The sequence below is a fragment of the Suricata suricatta genome, chromosome 3 (genome assembly GCF_006229205.1).
Source record: "Suricata suricatta isolate VVHF042 chromosome 3, meerkat_22Aug2017_6uvM2_HiC, whole genome shotgun sequence".
NCBI lineage: Eukaryota > Metazoa > Chordata > Mammalia > Carnivora > Herpestidae > Suricata > Suricata suricatta.
Genome location: NC_043702.1, coordinates 21,647,807 through 21,666,425, shown reverse-complemented (window position 1 = coordinate 21,666,425; position 18,619 = coordinate 21,647,807). Strand labels below are relative to the sequence as shown.

General features: G+C 33.7%; 1 protein-coding gene across 2 annotated transcripts in view; it reads left to right on the top strand.

The window, feature by feature from the left end:
- Positions 1-18,619, top strand: part of VWC2L (von Willebrand factor C domain containing 2 like) — a 150,480-nt gene that overhangs the window by 12,318 nt on the left and 119,543 nt on the right. The window contains exon 2 of one of the 2 annotated variants that reach the window (XM_029932928.1): positions 10,128-10,257. The exons of the other annotated variant lie outside the window; for it this stretch is intronic. Within the exon in view, the coding sequence (XP_029788788.1) occupies positions 10,128-10,257 (130 nt within the window). The remainder of the gene's footprint in view (positions 1-10,127; positions 10,258-18,619) is intronic. 2 annotated transcript variants of the gene reach the window in all.

Below are 18,619 nucleotides of genomic sequence, written 5' to 3'. Positions count from 1 at the left end.
AGGATGAGGAAAATTCTTACCCTGCTTCATGTTTTACCGGGCTCAATTTCTTTCATTTAAAAAACTCCCATTGCCATGAAGACGTGTGACTCTAAGACATCTTCCAGTCTATTAATAAATAATAACAGCTGCATTCTGAATGCAGTGAGAACCACCCAGGAATATTTTCACCAATTTAGAGGGTTTTTCTAAATTTTTACATCCATGAGATACAAACTTAAAGACAGCAACAAACCATGGACTTTGATAATGATTTTGCAGAAATACCATAGTTACTACAAAACTTCCAGTGGTTACCAAATTAAGTCATTTCTCTTTATAGTGAGAAAACAGCCACAGTTCTCTGAAACTCTACTTATTTTCACCATATATTAGTTTTATTTCCCTTTCCTAAATGTGACAGGGAAAAAAATTAAAAGTATTCAGCCCAAGTTTAATTTTTCCCCAACATTAAAAATAAAATGCTGCTAAAATAGCAAACCTTTGACTGCTAGGATTTAGAAAGCTTCATTAAGGAGAAAAAAAGACAATCACAGAGCATTTTCCTTTAGTTAATGAGACACTAGGACAGTCACACTGAAGCTAGAACATACTTAAATCAAGATTCAAAATAAGGTGAGCTAAAGTTACCCTGTTAAAAATCTGTTTGGGCCAAGAATTTGATTAAATATTGGAGTTTCATCTCAGTAAACAAGAACCTCATTAACTATCTAAAAATGTTTCCCAATGTCATCTTCATCTAACCACAATATAAGTCATACATTGCTACATTTTAGAGCTGCCACCCAACCTGCTTTTAACACTCTAAAAGATGTATTCTTTACAAATTCAATATTTCAAATACCTTATAATTGAAATAATCATGCCATAATTTAGTAAAAACAATTTATGATCAATATATTCCCTTAATAAATACATGGCCATTGAAAATAGATAAAAAGAAATTTAAAAAAAAATAAATAGAAGTACTGATCACACTAAAAGCCATAACAAGGAGGGTCTTTTAATCAAGGCCATATAGTTCATATATTACATGATTTCCTTTCAGTCTCCTAAGAATCCAGTGGTGAAATTAGAGCCCTATTATTATCTCTACCTTACAAATGAAAAAACTCAATTTCAAGTAATTTAAGATAAATCAACATTCCTTGATAGCAGAAGTTGAGTTCCGAGTATGCTCATCCCACATTGTCATATGGTCAAATTGCACTGATCATTAGCACTAGCCATTTTTATACACAGTTTCAAAACTATGACTGTTTTTGCTGCACCTTGCATAAGACAAATACATACTAATGTCAAAGGCTTATCGAGAAATTACTCACTCAAGATTTTTTAAATTAAAATATACTTTCATATGATTGCCCATATGCCATCTCAACATATTTTTGCGGAAAGAGGTAAACTATGAATTAAGTATCAAATAAAATTCAGAAAGAAATTGCTGTTTGGTCTTAAAATTGAAAACTAATATACTTTAATATTAGCAGTTATAAAGCACTTCACTGTATTTTTAATTACTACCTTTTCATAATATGTAAAAGTACAATGTTGCCAGCAAATGGAAAAGCAAGAAAAGACTTCAACTTTTAGTACATTTTTGCCCAGAGAAATTCTGAGACAGTGGCAGAGAGAGCCTTCTGAACTAACAATCTGATTGGTACTCCCAATACAAATGGATTTGTTTATTCTAGCCCTAAAATTTTCACCTCCTACTCCCTGAAAAGCCCTGCTTTCAGCAACAACCATGTGAAGCACCTCCCTTCAATGTTTCTCATAGAATAGGCCTGGTCTTATGTGTCTCAACATGATTCTTTCAGGTTGTAGAATTCTAACTGTAATGTATTCTCCCCCACGCACACATGGCCCTGTTTTAATGCTAGTGTAGATGACTGGCTTTTAACGGATATCAACAATCTGTTCTTTTTAGTGTCGACAGGAAAGTTTTGAAGCTATACAGTTGCTCACTTTTTTAGTATTGCATAAATAGGTGATAAGTGGCATATCCTTAGCACAGGCTCTAGTCAAAATATTCTACTCATTGTCAAGGACCATTAATGTACCAAAGTCAAAAGTCCATCCAGCTTATCAGTGAAGGACTAGAGGCTGCTGCTTTTATAGGCTATTTCACAAGGACAGGTATGACACTTTCATCAAAGTCTTTACTCCATTGTGAACCTTCTAGCCTTTGTCTGTATCTTTGGGTTCTCCTTTGAAGACTGTAGAGGCAGCTAACACATCCTTTCTTTTTTCTAAAATGTACACTGTTATTTTCTTAATAAGCATATTTTATCTATTTAAAAAATACATCTGTGATTGCAACTCAAGAAAGATATTTTTGTTTTTATCCTCCTTATCTAAAGCTTATTTTCCTGTGTGCTATTCTTCATACTTCAGAAAAGGCTACATTTTACTGTCATGAAGTTCCTTGAAAATATTCAGAAAAAAAATTGTTTCTGTATACCATCAGCTTATTAGAATAGGCAGTATGTAGTTATTAAGTTGTCTGCTCTTAAAAAGCAAGCCAAAATATGTTTAAATAAACTTGTAGGAAAAAAAAACATTTTCAAAGAAAAAAATAAATCATTAACATGATGTCACTGTTGTAACTATAATAGTAAGTTCCTCTTTTATTTAAATTTCTAATGTTTTATTTATTTTTGAGAGAGAGACAGAGTGCAGGTGGGTGGAAGGGCAGAGAGAGAGGGAGACACAGAATCTGAAGCAGGTTTAGGGCTCTGAGCTATCAGCCCAGAGCCCCATGTGGGGCTTGACTCATGAACCGTGAGATCATGACCAGAGCCAAAGTCAGACACTTAACTGACTGAGCCACCCAGGTGTCACTATAATAATAAATTTTAAGACAGTGAACGTTTTTTATACTTGATAATTAATAATTTTAGATTGGATATTTCATCAACTTCTTTGCAATATTCTTGTGTTTTACATTAGAGTCAGAGTAAATATAAATAAAAAGACAAAGATTAACTCCAATAATTCTATCTTCCATTATAATAGTACCATCAGTTATTTTTATGAAAAGTCATTTGTTTTACAAAACCAGAACTTATTTCTATAGATACTTAGTTCTATTTCTAGGTTGTCACTTATTAAGGACAGGCTAGATATATAATTCATCTTGGTATACTTAATATACCTTATCTTATATATGCTACACATTTAATAGATACACTCAATAAATAATTTTAAAATCATATATCTTATTTCTGACTTTTACTTTATTGCCTACCTAGTATATTATATCTACATGGGCAAAGCTGTGCGTACTCTTTACAATCACCTGGCTAAAATGTTTGTTTTCAACAAACGTAAAGTGGTTTTTGACAGACACCTGAAAAATAATATTCCAGAATGTATTATCAAGATACCAACCTCTTAGATAAAGCCAGAACAGCTATTATTTAACTTGTTACTCAAATGATAACATCGTTTGCTGACACATTTGCTGACAAACTGAGGTTATTATAAAAAAAAGTCTATGCATCCAGTTTTCTATTTTCTTCAGTAGTATTAAATTCTTAAGGAAACTTCAGCTCTATGTTCATAATTTGGTAAGACATACGACCTCAGTGTTTCCAATGTGCTCCAATCAATAGGGCAGATCACTGAAGAAATCACTACAGTTCCATTTGATGCAGGACATTAAGGAGCATTTTAATCACTGATGCAATGGGTTTTCTCTTAGAGGATTGTGAATTTTGTTCAAAATCCATTGGCTCTATTGATTATTAGGTGACATCTGCCGCATGCAAATTACTGGCTACAGTAGTGGCAATGGATGCTAAACACTCTTGTACTCTGTAATTTAATGTATATTTTAATTAAGTGAACAGTGAGATTCCTGACAGGCATCAGCAACTTTGAAATAGTATTCCAAATTTCTCATACAGTTTGAAAGTAATGAGATTTGTTCCATAAAGTGATAAAATTTATGCCATAAATTATCTCCAAAAGAAGAGTGCTTCTTAAAGCAGTATCTTTTCCTTGGTGGAGATCAAATTTTAAATAGTTGTTTAATGGGAAGTTTTTAGAAAAGCAATCTGAGCTATATTCTCTCTGATATTTTTTTGCCAAAATTATCAAAGAAATGGAGTACCATCTGGTATGTGAAGCCTGGTATCACTTGGTCAGAAGGAAAGCCATTGGTATAGCAGTGTGCTAGAACTTGGCAGCAGAATACTGTATGCACCCACCACTCCGGCCTACAACAATGTTCACGGGGAGGCTTTCTAGGAATCTAGCTTTGTTCCTCAGAGTTTTCAGGATGTGTTTTGTTGGACTTTGTAATCTAATTCGTCCCTTAGAAAAATGGACTTGTTGAAAATCAGGATTGTTGTACTTTTTTTTCCCTGAAAAATAGTTTACATTATACTAAAATCATTTTGTCTAAGAGGCAACCATTAAACTTAACACACATTATAAAATGAGACTAGCTTTTTCTTAGACTCCTGAGGAATTCCTCTGTATGTATTCTTACCCTAAAATTTAGTTATCATGGTATTTGCTAGTGCAATAAGTCTGTAATTATCTACTGCGAGAGTCTAGTCAATGGAGTGCTTGAAGTTTGATTTAAACTGTGATCCACATGGTGGATAATGTGAATTTCAAATTGCCTTTAGAAAGTAAGTTTATATTCATTGTCATAATATTGGAACCTGAATACTCATTTGATGACTCATAGTCAGGAGCCTTTCCCCACAAAGTGCCCTTTATAGTATTTAAAAAAAAATGCAAGTATCTTACAGAATCAGAATCCTATCCATGCATGATCAACATAGATGGAGCTGCCCAGAGTTCAGGCTTCACAAGTAAGAAAATATAGATTATGCATAAATGATTTGTAAATGTTAACAAATATTTGTTGAGTATCTACCATGTGCTAAGATACCTTCTTGGTGCTGAGTATAGCAATGAACAACATACTGTAAGAAGTTTATAATCCATAAGGAAGACAGATAAAAATAAACAAACATACACTCAAACCAGTAAGATAATCTCATGCATTGATGAGAGTTCTGAATAGGCAGTGTGATGGAGAAGGATTATGGAAGACCTCCTTGGAGAAAGGGCATTTGAGTTCACATCTAAATGCTGAGACATCAGGCAAAGAAAACAGGTTTGTTGCTTTTCATTTTTTCTTTTCCTTTCCCTGAGTGAAATATGATGGTCATTTTAACTGTCCATAATTAGTCTTTATCTAGAAACTTCTAACAACAATTTTCTTCAGTGTGTTTCTGATATGATTAATTCTACCAGTTCATTCTCCCCCTGCCCTGCAACAAACCAAGTTCTATAAAACTTTATTGTAAGCACCTCTGTAATCAGATTCCATTTCCAACAAGAAAAGTAATCTAAATATTCTTTTAAATCTAGTCTTACGCTAGAGTCCAATTTTACACTTTAAAAAAATTTTTTAAAAAGCCATCAATAAGTCTGCAAGTGAATAAAATAACAGTATTATAATTTTTCTTACACATTTAGTGTGCTTCACAACAACTCTGTGAAATTGGTAATTCTGTTATTACCATTTTATAGATTAAGAAACTAAGGCTCAGAAAGGCTATCTAATTTTCCAAAGATTCATAGCATCTGAGACCAGAAGTACTAAGTACTAAAGCTATAAAGAAGTTTCTTCTAACCATGAGGTCATAGCCATCCAAACAAAGCCAACTAAATGAAATATTGTTTTTCTAATTTTTCTATTTCATAGTTTCCCAATTTGTAAGAATACTATTACCGTAAACCTCACCAAGTTAAAATAGTAAACTGAACACTGCTATGCCCTTGTCACATTGAGGTTTGAATTTGGGTAACAAATCTGGTAGGCTGTGACTATTTCCTCATGGGAGTTCTATAAACAATGCCAGTAACAGTATCCACATAAATAATGATGCCACAAGGTACTGTGTTTGCTCAGATATGGAAAGTAAGCCAGTGTACTCAGAGTATAAAATAAATGTGCATTTTCTACAAACATTTTGAAAATTATATGCAACTAGTCTGTAATAACATGTTCTCATAATCCTATGTTGACCCTTAGTCATGACTATATTAACTTCCAAATTCTCACAAAGGGCATATTTGACAATTTTTCTGGAGTAACTTAATTATTCTAGTAAGCTATTAGTTTTCAGACTACTTTCTCCATTTCAAAAAAATCATGGTGCAGTCTACTGTTCCCAGATTTCTGGCACATCCCCTTCAATTTTATAAGAATTCTCAAAAATCACAGACAATGGCATTGGGATTTCAGCTTCAAGGTCTTCAAAAGCTAACCATTGGAAAAAAATTATGTGTATTGTCATATTTCCATTCTCTAATACCAAGGATAAAAATTTGGATTCCAATCACCTAAATCAATTTTTAAAAAAGAATCCCATTTTTTCTATTAATTATAAAGTAAATATATAAATTCCTATATATTGTAGGAAACCCCTTTTGTAATTTCGGGGAAGCTGGGACAGTATTTAAATTTTCCATGCAAATATATTCAGTGATAGCAGGAACTACAGATAAAATGCTTGGTTTTACTTAAACAGAGTTCCATATTAGATATTCAAAAACCCTAAGCAGGAGGTGTACAGGTTCATAAGAGACATAAAATTGTTGAATTATCTAATACATAAATACATTTGGCTTCTAATCTAAATTTTAATTAAAATTTATGTAAAGGTATATATATAGTGAATGTAACTTTATTTTCCAAAGCTTTCACAGAAATGACATGTCTGTGAGATTTCTTAGAAAAAGATTTTTCTCATATAAAATTTTAGGATGGTGTCATTTAATCATCCTACTTACCAAATCTCTAGCTGACAAAAGCCATGTACTAGTTGTAATTTCACATGTTCTTCTAAAAAAAATAAAAAGCCAGTAAGAATAATTTCATTCCAAGTTCTTATTCCGGTGTTCTCTGTTCCTCTAAAAATAGCTTTATTGTTTAATCTTTAGTTTTACGTGGACATTTTCAGGTTTAATCTATAGTTTTCACATTGAAGAGCCTGATAAAAAGAAATTTGCAGCCAGCTCAGCCCTTAAAGATGTAAAGATTATTGAAAGCACCAAACCTTTCAGATTTAGGCTGCAAGGTGAGAAGGATTTTTAAAGTAGGAACAATGGACATTGTTCACTCCCAGGGACTTCTTGCTGCTTATGCAATGTCTTTTCAGAAGTGCAGGAGAAAGCTGGGGCAGTGGAAGAAGTCAAGTTGGGCAAGAAATCACTGGTATCTGAATTGATGAATTTGTGAAAGGAAAGTCCTGATAATGCTAGAGAAGAAAGGGGCTTTGGAGTAAGATCCATGCGTTAAATTTGATTGAGTATTCAGAGTGGGGGTTGGGCACACATGGAGATGCAAGATAAGAAGAAATGGACTAAAAGAGATTAAATTAATGAAAACAAAAGAGGAAATGACATGTGTTTGGCAAGAGATTCTGGACCCAGGAAGAGTATGATATTTGAATAAAGTCAGAATCCAGGGAAGAGTCAAAGAAAATGTTACTCAGTGGCTAGGGTGATACTTTTATTTTTTTTCCAATTTATGTTTCTCATTATTCAAAATTCCTTCAAAAATCAGGTGTACTTTTATCACCAAGCCTTGTAGACATAACTCTTCCTCAGAATAGTTCTCAGAATTCTAGGGCATACACATCCAGTCTCCACTGGCTTCCCATAGATGCCCCTGGGTCTTTACTGCACTGCTATCTGTTAGTGCTTCTCCCAGAAACCTTCCAGTGTAGTTACAAGGCTAAAGATGCCCTCAAGGATGTGAGCCTCAGGGCAACTTAACTTCAACCTACTATAATTTTCTTACTAATTTACATTTGCAGAAGGTTAAAAAGCTCTATGGCTCCATAATAACCTCTTTATACACTCAATACCCTAGTGAAATTCTCTTTCTTAGCAGAAGTACGTATCTTTCATAAATCAATTATTCCGTTCCTAATGGCTATTCCTCTGGATCTGGCCTGCATAGAGCAGGGTACAAAGACTGGAAAATGAACTACTTGCATGGGAATACCCAGAGTAGTGATTCTTGCGATCGCTGGCAGTACACGATACTGCCTCTGCCCCTGGCTGCCTAGGACTGAGGACACTAGTGACCGTCTCTCAGCCTATATCCTCATCTGTGAGATGGAGATAATAACAAATCTTCCGTCATAGGATTATTATGAGAAATAAGTAAATTGACATAGGGAAATGGCTTGGCATGACATCTAGTAGTTAATCATGTCCAAAAACATCGTTTGAGTCAGAATGGGGTCTTTAATAATCTGTGTTGGGACTCTAATAGTCCAGCAAATCTTTCTCACAGGCCAGTTACTTTGAGGTAAACATTTTGTATTAGAAAATTTAGGGGCTTTGGGGGGATTTTTAATGCCTGAATCAGTCCACTAGAGTTTCACAGATCAGCCCATGCTGCAGCAAGAAAGGAATTAGCAAGAATGAACAGTCACAACTATGGAAGGGCAGGGTGTGGAAGCCATATTAGTGGTTCCCTTTTTCTCTCATATTAAGCATAAATGCAGGTGAAGTCCTTGCTGTACTTCAGAAGCCTATGTAAAATGCTTCTTTGCAATTAACCAAGAAAAGGGGGACACTTTCTAACCATTTTTCTTGGGAATGTAAGATATCTTAATGGGGATTATAAAATAAAGAGTTGGAGCAGCAAGAATTTTCCTTTCTCACAGGATTTCTTACATTTCTCCAACAAATGTGTTATGTTAAAAAGTCCTTTCTTTAATTTTCTGAGGTTATTCAGTAAAGGAGCTTCAGGATGATCTAATACATTCCTTTGAGATACTTTACACATCTCACCACATGGTAAACCCTTCAATGAAGGTATTCACAATGTTAGCAATACTTTTCCCACAGATTCTATGTCTAATTCTCTTTTTCCCACTAAACTGAAAAGTAAAATAATAGAAAGTTAGACTCTCATTCTCCAAGCAGAGGGCAAAGGTAACATTAATTTGAAAATAATTAATTGAAAGGTTTTTACCCCCACAGACTCGCCGAGTCAAGAAGCACTGATATCATTACCCAAATGGTCAGGTTGAAGAAAAACAAGAGCTGACATGGACAGTAACAACTGAGACAAAGGCAGAGAGCTTGAATTGACACAATTTGCAAGTGAGGAGGAGCTATGGCACCATGGCATAGGACTGGAGACAGTATTTTCTCAGAACAAATGGGAGGATTTGAGAAGTAGACATCTGTATAGCTTGTGAGACCTCCAAGTTTTTATTCCAGAATTCCAAACTCTGTTGCATGAGAAAGGAGAGACAGAACTTATAAACATGAAGATGTAACAGTAGTCACTGCTTGAGATTATTTGTGGTATAGGCAGTTTTGTAGAAAAGAAACAGAAAATCTCTAACTCAATCTTGACTGGTAAGTACTGTTGAGACAAAAATTGTTTTCTGCCTTTTTTCCCCCTCTAAATTAATAACTTTTCAATTCCATTTTTAGAGTCTTTGACTCTTACCTGGTGGCTTTTTAAGTCAATCAATTTTAGTTCATTCACAAAAGCAAGCAAGATGAAAGGTATTCACTACCTCTTTCAAGAGGCAGTAACTGGGTGTTTTCTAAAATTCATATTGGAAAAAAATGTGACTTAGAGTCTAGGTTAGCTTGAAAAGGAGTTCATACAAAGCGTAAGGATGTCCATTTACCATTTTCTTGTTTCTCAGTAGTCCTTTTCTTTCTTAGGAAGAAAAGTAACAAATGGCAACAACTTATTTCCCATGTTCCAATATCATTCACATTTACCAGAGGAAGGCAGAGCAATCAGTGTATCTGGAAACCAAACCAGGAGGTGACATATTAGTTGTCCCAACACTTCTTTGGGAAATAGGAACATAAGTGATAGGAAGAGTCATCTCAGAGTGCTCCAGTTGCTTATAGCAACCTGAGCACCACAAGGCAACCCACTTTGGCTTGAATATCCAGGTTGCTTTCCATTGGGGAAGAATGATCATACACATGGTAAATGGAGTGATATAGTAAAGCCAATATAAACACTGATGTTTTATCTTCTGACAGCATATGAATGTGCAAGCCTTAAGTTATAGGAGAAAAGGGGCTAATTTTAGATTTGTTCCTAGCCCTCTCCATGTGAATGGTGTCGCTGTGAGCCCAGCAATGAAGTTCACTGTGTTGTAGCAGACTGCGCAGTTCCTGAGTGTGTCAACCCAGTCTATGAACCAGAACAATGTTGTCCTGTCTGCAAAAATGGTAAGACCATACTGCATTAGCTTTCAAAGAGGGGTTAGTGCAAAATACAAATATTCCACACTGCCCACCATTTGATGCACAAGCCCTCTAGTATCTGCCTGTGGTTCTTCAATATGGGCATGGCAAATTTATATTTTTATCCCAACTTAATGTGAAAATAAGCCAGCAATGGGTATATCATGAAGCTCTACATCTGGGGAATAGCGCTCTTATAAGCTGACTTTATTATGATCCCTATTATTGACTGTTGATTTATAGGGAGGATATTGAAACGAACACAGAACCGTCTCTTCATAATGACTTAATTTCTTTCTTGTGAAAGTTCACCCCCATTCCATAGTGCATAACCAAGGAGAGAGAGTAAGGTAAATGCTAGGTCCTTTGCTTTGGGCATAGAAAAACCTTTTGGTTTAAAGTTGAATTATCAAAGAAATACAAAATTCAATTATTAATGCAATTAGGTTGAAGTAAGAAAGACTAGAAGGTTTAGGGATTTTATTGTAGGTTTTTTTATTACACTGGAATCTTGTTCTCATAGTAATTGGGAAACTTGGGGGGGAAACTTGGTTTTTAAGATTATGGGTTCCTTTTTGGCCCTTATGGAATGGAGAGGTCGAATGCATACTATATGCAAAGCACGTAAAATCAACATGATGCTGAAGAGAACACAATGCAACGTCATATACCCAGGACAGCGTATCAGCAAAGCTAGTATCATGCTCTTCCTACTAGTCATGTGCTACAAAAAATAATGCTATACTATGTAACATTCCACAAATGTCCCCTCTTGGTATTAATATCTGCTTGGAAAAAAAAATCGGTTTTCTCTTAATAACTGAAGTCACTCTAATGCTGAATCCTTGTGCTCATCTTTCTTGAGTTAACAACTGCTCATCTTCTATTATTCACCTTTTTCTTTTGTCCTGAATTTGCCACTATGTTAGTTCACCTGCTAATCTTTTTCTTTATAGAATTATAATTAGAAAAAGGAGGCATCAGTTTATTAAAGAATAAACCAAAGCAGTTCTAGTTGTTTTTATAATAGTTCTTGAGTTTTGGTGTCTTTCCAAAGGACTTATAAAGAACACTTATGACATTTTTGCAGGCACAGTTTTACTATTTCTCCTCATATGAATCCACTGAGTTGATATTAAACTGCTCACTTGCCTTCTATTTTTACTCTTATTCCTCTTATCCAACTGACCTGTGTCATAGTGACCATCTTTTCTGACATAGACGGTGGAAATAAATATCATCCTGAAGTCCTAACCTATCTAATATATGTAAACTTATACAATTTAAGACTTCATATTTTTTAAAGGGTTTTGAAGAAACTGGAAAAGATACAGGGAAGAACAGTAAGATGATTTAATGGTTGAAAAATAGGACCTGTGAGGACAGATTGAAGGAGTTAGCATAATTTGTCCTGGAGAAAAGAAGGCTCAAGGGAGACCTAACTGTCATAAAGTATATGAATGGTTAGTCTAAAGTGGAAGAGGACCTGTTATTTTTCATTTTCTCCAAGGACAGAAGGAAGAAAAAATCAGCTACCTAATCAATCTTTAAAAATAGGATTGACAAGTCTTTGACTGAAGACTGTTTTTTTCTAGAAACAACTGTCTAAACAGGTCCTTGAGGATCCTCTCTTCCCTAGGTGTCCCTCGTTGGCTTTGTTTCACATTTATGGTAAATAAAACCATGCTTATAGTTAAAAATTCTCATCTGGACATATTCAGAGTACTCACAATATTAAAACATTCTAGACCATATATTTAAAACACAGGGTTTACACATGCACTACCACATCATCCTAGCTACCTCTCACCAAAGCCTGTAACATATCCAGAGTTAATGTTTACATCAAATGTCAAATCAGCCACTATAAACTAATCATGTTTAATTTGATGTAACCCAAGATTATTCTACTTTTCTCCCTGTACCAGAGTAGAAATCTGCCTTCAAATGAAACCTTCTTTGTATAAAAATGGACTTTATGTATAATGCATTGTCTTTGTATAATGAATAGACTTTAATTGTTCACTTAATTTATCAATTAATTAGTAACCCATTAGTATTCCTGAAAAACATGTTGAGAAAACAAGACCTATTAGTTAAGTTTCCCAACATTTTGTTCATGATGTACTATAAAAACACCTTTTCTGTTCCCTTTTGCCATTCCCAAGCAAACCTTTTTCCTTTTTTAATAAGGGAAATGAACCTGAATTAGACTTAGCAGGAAGATGAATTCTGATTGTAAAATAACATTATGACATATTTTTAATTATTAAATGACACTACACAGTCATGCTGAAAAAGTGAAATATAATCATTGTCAAAGAAAGGCATATTAAAAGTCACTGGAGTATTTCTATGACCACCAATGATACGGCTATTTTTACTGAGAGAACAGACTGAGCTCTGTCTTCCTTGCTTTCATTCTAAGCCTGGCGCAGAAAACAAAAACAGATGTGTGGAAGAGCCAGGATGGGGTGCAGGGAAGGGGAGAGTAGATGTTTATTATGACAAAATACAACTGGAACCATTTCTTAAATTTCCAACACACGGTAAGCCTTTCTTATTTTATACAAGATTAATTTTCCTATTGTAGTGTAAACTATTTCTTAAAGCATGCCGCCATTCTCTTAGATTGAAAAACGAATAAAAATCTACCCTATGGGGATGAGCATGGGGTATCATATAGAAACCAATTTGACAATAAATTATATATTTTTTAAAACCTACCCTATGGATTCAAGGTACAGGCAATAGATCTTAATTGGTAAACAGTCCTATAACATTTTCTACATTTTCTTAAATCTTCATAAATATTGAAAATGTTTAGTTTGCATAAATGCTGATTATCTTGGCTGCCAAATACTTTGTTTTTGCATACTAAAATGTGTTTTTCTGCCTTCTTAAATTGTAACTTGCCAAGAGCAAGAGGCTTTAAAGACATAAACAAAAGTTAAAATGATAGAATCTACCACACCTGACCCTAAAACTCAATATTCAGCTAATATAAAAATCTTCATTCTCAAATTACTTAAGAGCAAGCAAAATAAGGAAATACAATAATATACACATGGTTTTCCCAGAAAACAGTCGTTTACCAATGAAAATGTAACAATTATCTTTAGAAATAATGTTTAATATTATAAAGTACAAAGTACTCTGCTCCCTAGATAAACAGTGATGGCCTCCCTTTATTCTTCATAATATAATTTGTAAAAATAAATTTAAAGATATATCCTCCTACAAATTTTTTTCTCATGATGTAACAAGAGAGAAAAAGAGAATTTTTGATTTCCTGGTCTTAATGATTACCTCAATCAAGATTTCCATGGGGTATCAATGACGACAGCCAAGCTATAAACTCCATTCTTACTAAAGTTAGTTTACCATCAAGAAAACACTATCAAGTGTCTGAATAAAATAGAAACATTCAGGCAAGATGTGAATGACTGGACACACAAAATAAGAGGAGAAAGAGGCAAGGCCTGGAGGGAATTGACAGAGGAATCTATTGTTTTTTAAAATGCTATTAAACATTTGCTTTTCCTTCCTCTGTTTGCAAGAGCTAACAATCCAAATGCCTTCCTGAAAAATATACTTCCTGACTTTTCGTCTTTCCCCAAAATTGCATTACTTTGATCTATCTTTCAGAGTCCTTCTTATGTGAATTAATGAATATTCTTTATGGTTTTCTGTCTTTATAGTATAAAAATTAAAGTAGCACAGCATTTGCTGGAAGAAAACATTCTGGTTTTGAGTGTCACAAACATTTCAAATCTTTGGTAACTGACCATACTTTTTATTAACAAAATATTTGTGCATTAGAGCATCTGAATGACTAACAGCACTTTTTACATTTGATAAGCCAGTGTGTCAGTGAGTTCCATGTTTTCACTGGGATAATCAGTCATTATTAATGGCTCTGAAAGAAAAGTCACTTCGTGAAAAATTGGAATAGACAGAAAGCACCCACAGAATCCTCCGACACATTGAGTGAGAAGTTTCCATATCCTTTCTAACTAAACTGATGTTGTCATAGGTCTTACTCAAATATTTAACTCCTTTTCCCTTATTCTCTTCTAGTTTAGTAGTGATACAAATAAGACAGGAAATAGACTGGGCAAAAGGGAAATGGAAAGGAGAAGCCAATAGAGAGGATGTGCAGTGTACAAATAAGAGAGGGGGGGACCTTTAGAAGTGCTTGGGAGCAAATGTTTGACACATACAATTGTTAACATCCCTAACATATAATAAGCTCCTTGAAATAAATGAGTGAAAAACAATTGCATAGAGTAGGAAATGGGCAAAGCGTATATAAAGGAAATTCACAGAAGAAAATCAAATGTCTAATATGTATATGAAAATATGCTTCACCTCCCAAGGGACCCAAGGAAATAAAAATTATAAAAAATGAGATCTCAATATTGGATTGATAATAACTTGAGACTGATAATACTCCAAACCAGTAAAGATATTAAAAAGAGGTTCAGAAAATGGTGAAACAACTTTTAAGAAGATGGTTTCTATCAAAGTTTTCATGTAACTCGAAGTCAGCAATCTCTCCTCTTGTACTTTACCCACATTCATGTACTACATCTTTACTGCATTTTAAGAGCCAAAAGAAGGAAGAAAAGCATAAGAGTCCTTTAATGAAGTAATGAAATATATTTCAGCCTTTAAAAAGACCCTGCTGACATTTTTTACTGCTATGTTAAATAAGCAAGGAGTGTAGACTAGATGTTATTCTATATATTATTTTATGTATAATATATTAATGTGTATTCTATAGAATATATATTTCAAGTAATATTTAATTAAAATATTTTAAATACTATACAATTTTAGATAGATGTTAAAATTCATACATATGCAGAAAAAGAGCTAAATAGTTTCATAACAGACATTAGAAATGATTCAATGGTTGCTTTGGGGAAAAGTGAGAAGATAAAGGGATGGAAGACAACAGCTAATCTCTTTAAAACATTTCACCATCAGGGAAATACAAATCAAAAACACACTGAGATACCACCTCACACCAGTCAGAGTGGCTAAAATGAACAAAGCAAGAGACTATCGATGCTGGCGAGGATGTGGAGAAACAGGCACCCTCCTACACTTTTGGTGGGAATATAAACTGGTGCAGCCGCTCTGGAAAACAGTGTGGAGTCTCCTCGAAAAACTATGGATAGAACTCCCCTATGACCCAGCAATAGCACTGCTAGGGATTTACCCAAGGGATACAGAAGTGCTGACACATAGGAGCACATGTACCCCAATGTTCATAGCAGCACCGTCAACAATAGCCAAATCATGGAAAGAGCCTAAATGTCCATCACCTGATGAATGGACAAGAAGATGTGGTGTATATATACAATGGAGTACTACATGGCAATGTGAAAGAATGAAATATGGCTATTTGTAGGAAAGTGGATGGACCTTGAGGGTGTCATGCTAAGCGAAATAAGCCAGGCAGAGAAGGACAGATACCATATGTTTGCACTCATAGGTCTAACAGGAGACCAGGAGAAACCTCATGGAGGACCAGGGGGAGGGGAAGAGGGAAAGAGAGTTGGGGAGAGAGAGGGGGACACAAATCATGAGAGACTATTGAATACTGAAAACGAACCGAGGGCTAAGGGGGAGGGGGTGGGGAAAAGAGGGTGACAGTAATGAAGGAGAGCACTTGTGGGGAGAAGCACTGGGTGCTACATGGAAACCAATTTGACAATAAACTACTATAAAAATAAAAATAAAATAAAACATTAAATTCTTTACAGAATGATCATAATAGAAACAACATAAAAAGTATACCAACAGGCAGCTCCAAAATACAAATGTTCAAAAAGTGTTAAAAACAATTCAACTTTATTACTAAATTAGATTTAAAAATTTTTAACCCTCCTTTATTGTTTTTTATGTGGCATAAGGAAAGTTCTGGAAGAATACACACCAAATTTTTAACAGTGATTCAATGATCAGAATAGTAACCAAGAGTAGAAGTGAAAAGGTAGAAGCAAAGCACTTTGACATTTTATTTCATAGGCCTTTTTACTGAATGGGTTTTCGAAAAAACTGTTTTATTTTCTCGTTTAAAAGGTTTATCAAACCATTAAATAAAATATAATTATAATGTTAATTAAGCCCTTACAGAGGACAGACAAGAACAAAATTTACTTTTTTCTGGAGTATAGTATTTATACAAACCAAAGAATACAAACTAAGGAAATAATAAATGGAAGATAACTTTACTTATAATTAGTAACAGGAAAGTAATAAAATACAAAATCCCAGATCTAAAACCCTTGGGTTGTGGATTTTACAAATAGAATGAAATTCATAAATTGTATGGTACATTACATAGCCAGTGGGGCTAGGGGAGCATTTTTCAATCAATCACATGGACATTTCTATAACAAGATATGTAATAATCATATGAGGATTGAATAGAGTGTCAAATCACATTTTAATCCTCACTGAGTTTTGGCATCAAAGATGTGAGGGGGAGAAAAGGAGGAGAGGGTATTGGACTGTGGGAATGGGATTGCACATTTGCATTAGCAAAAACAACCTAGAAGAGGGTTAAAATAATTAAATATCCAGATAAAGTTCAATTTACAAAGAGAGTTCAATATTAGGAACATAGTCATCTACGAATTGGAGAGCAAGATCATTTTTTTCTATTTATACTTAAAGGTATTAGACACAAATCAGCAGAAACTATTAACAAAAACTTGATAAAATAAGATTAACTGGATAATTTTTGCATGATAAAATGTATCTACTTCAGCCCAAACAGAAAGAATCATGCTTAATAGGTGAACACTAAAGGCTTTCTCAATAAAGTCAGGAAAAAGATAAGGATTCCCACTATTATATAAAGTTTCAGATAGATAGCAGATATGAACTATCTAACATGATTACAAAAGGAAGAATTAGGAAGAAAAATTGGGAAGGAAGAGATACAATTGTTGTTATTTGCATGTGATAGGATTATATACCTGAAAAGCCCAAGAAAAAATATTGAAAATTACTATAAAAACAGTTTAGTAAGATAGCAGGGTACAAAGTGAATACACAGGTCTCTCACACACACACTGACACTCTCTCTCCCTTTCTGTCTATATGACCAAATATATAAATATGTATATTTATACTAAGATAAAATTATGGCATGGGTATATAATGCTGAGTTTCAATGAAATGTAATAGAGACATCACAGACACATCTAACAACATGTGAAAATTTGATATAAATGGATAAAGTAATATTTCTAATCATGGAAAAAGAAAATTTGTAAAATAAGTGATGTTGGAGCAAATGGATAGTTGTCTCAAAGAAATAAATTTATACCTTATCTCATAATTCAAGAAATTTTTCAATTCAACAAAGACTTAAATATAAACTTATTTTCTCAACAGTACAAGAAGAGAACCTGGATGATTGATTTGTACTTGAAGTGGTTATATTTTAAAAACAAACAAAAATTTCCACAGAGCAAAACAAAAACAAAACACCACTGTAAAAAGAGATTAAAAACAGGAGAAACATTAATGCTATATCCCCAAGGGTTAATCTCAATCACATATAAAAATCTCTCAGAAATTGGTAAGAAAAAAAGACCACATTTCCATTTGAAAAATGGGCAAAGAACTTCAAATTTTATTCCACAAAAAATAATTGAAACAAAAAAGTTTCTAGAACATAGAAAAATTGTTCAAACCAATTTAAGGAAAAAACTACAAATGAAAATTTTTTTTTACTTACCCATTGGCAAAAATCCTAAAATTTCATGAGTCACTTTATTGCCAATACTGGGGCCAAAGAGGCAAGCTCTTCTATCATTGGTAGTTGTATAAATTCCCACAACCTCCATGGAAGGAAACTTGACCATATGTATCCAAATGACAGTGCATGTATCTCTCACCTCAGCAACTCTACTTCTATTACCAATATTTGAATGACAAATGAGCAGTGTTGCACATTTCCTATGTTGTATTTCAAGTGTTGTCATAAGAAAATGATAATTTGTAGAAATATGATAGATTTAAATTATGTTATTAGTTGAAAATAAAAAAAAAAGCTTATTTCTTCCTTTAAATACTCAATGAGATATTTGCATTGGATTACAATTTAATTAACTCTCATTTACCTTTCATTTCTTTTTTTTCATCCCATATTACACATCTTTAAATTCAACTTTATGTGATTCAAATTGTGAAAATAATAGAATTCTATTTAGCACCAACAAATGTAGGCTATTTTTAAAGAAAAAACATTGAAAATAACTATTAATGTTTGGAGGAGATATATATATATATATATATATATATATATATATATATATATATA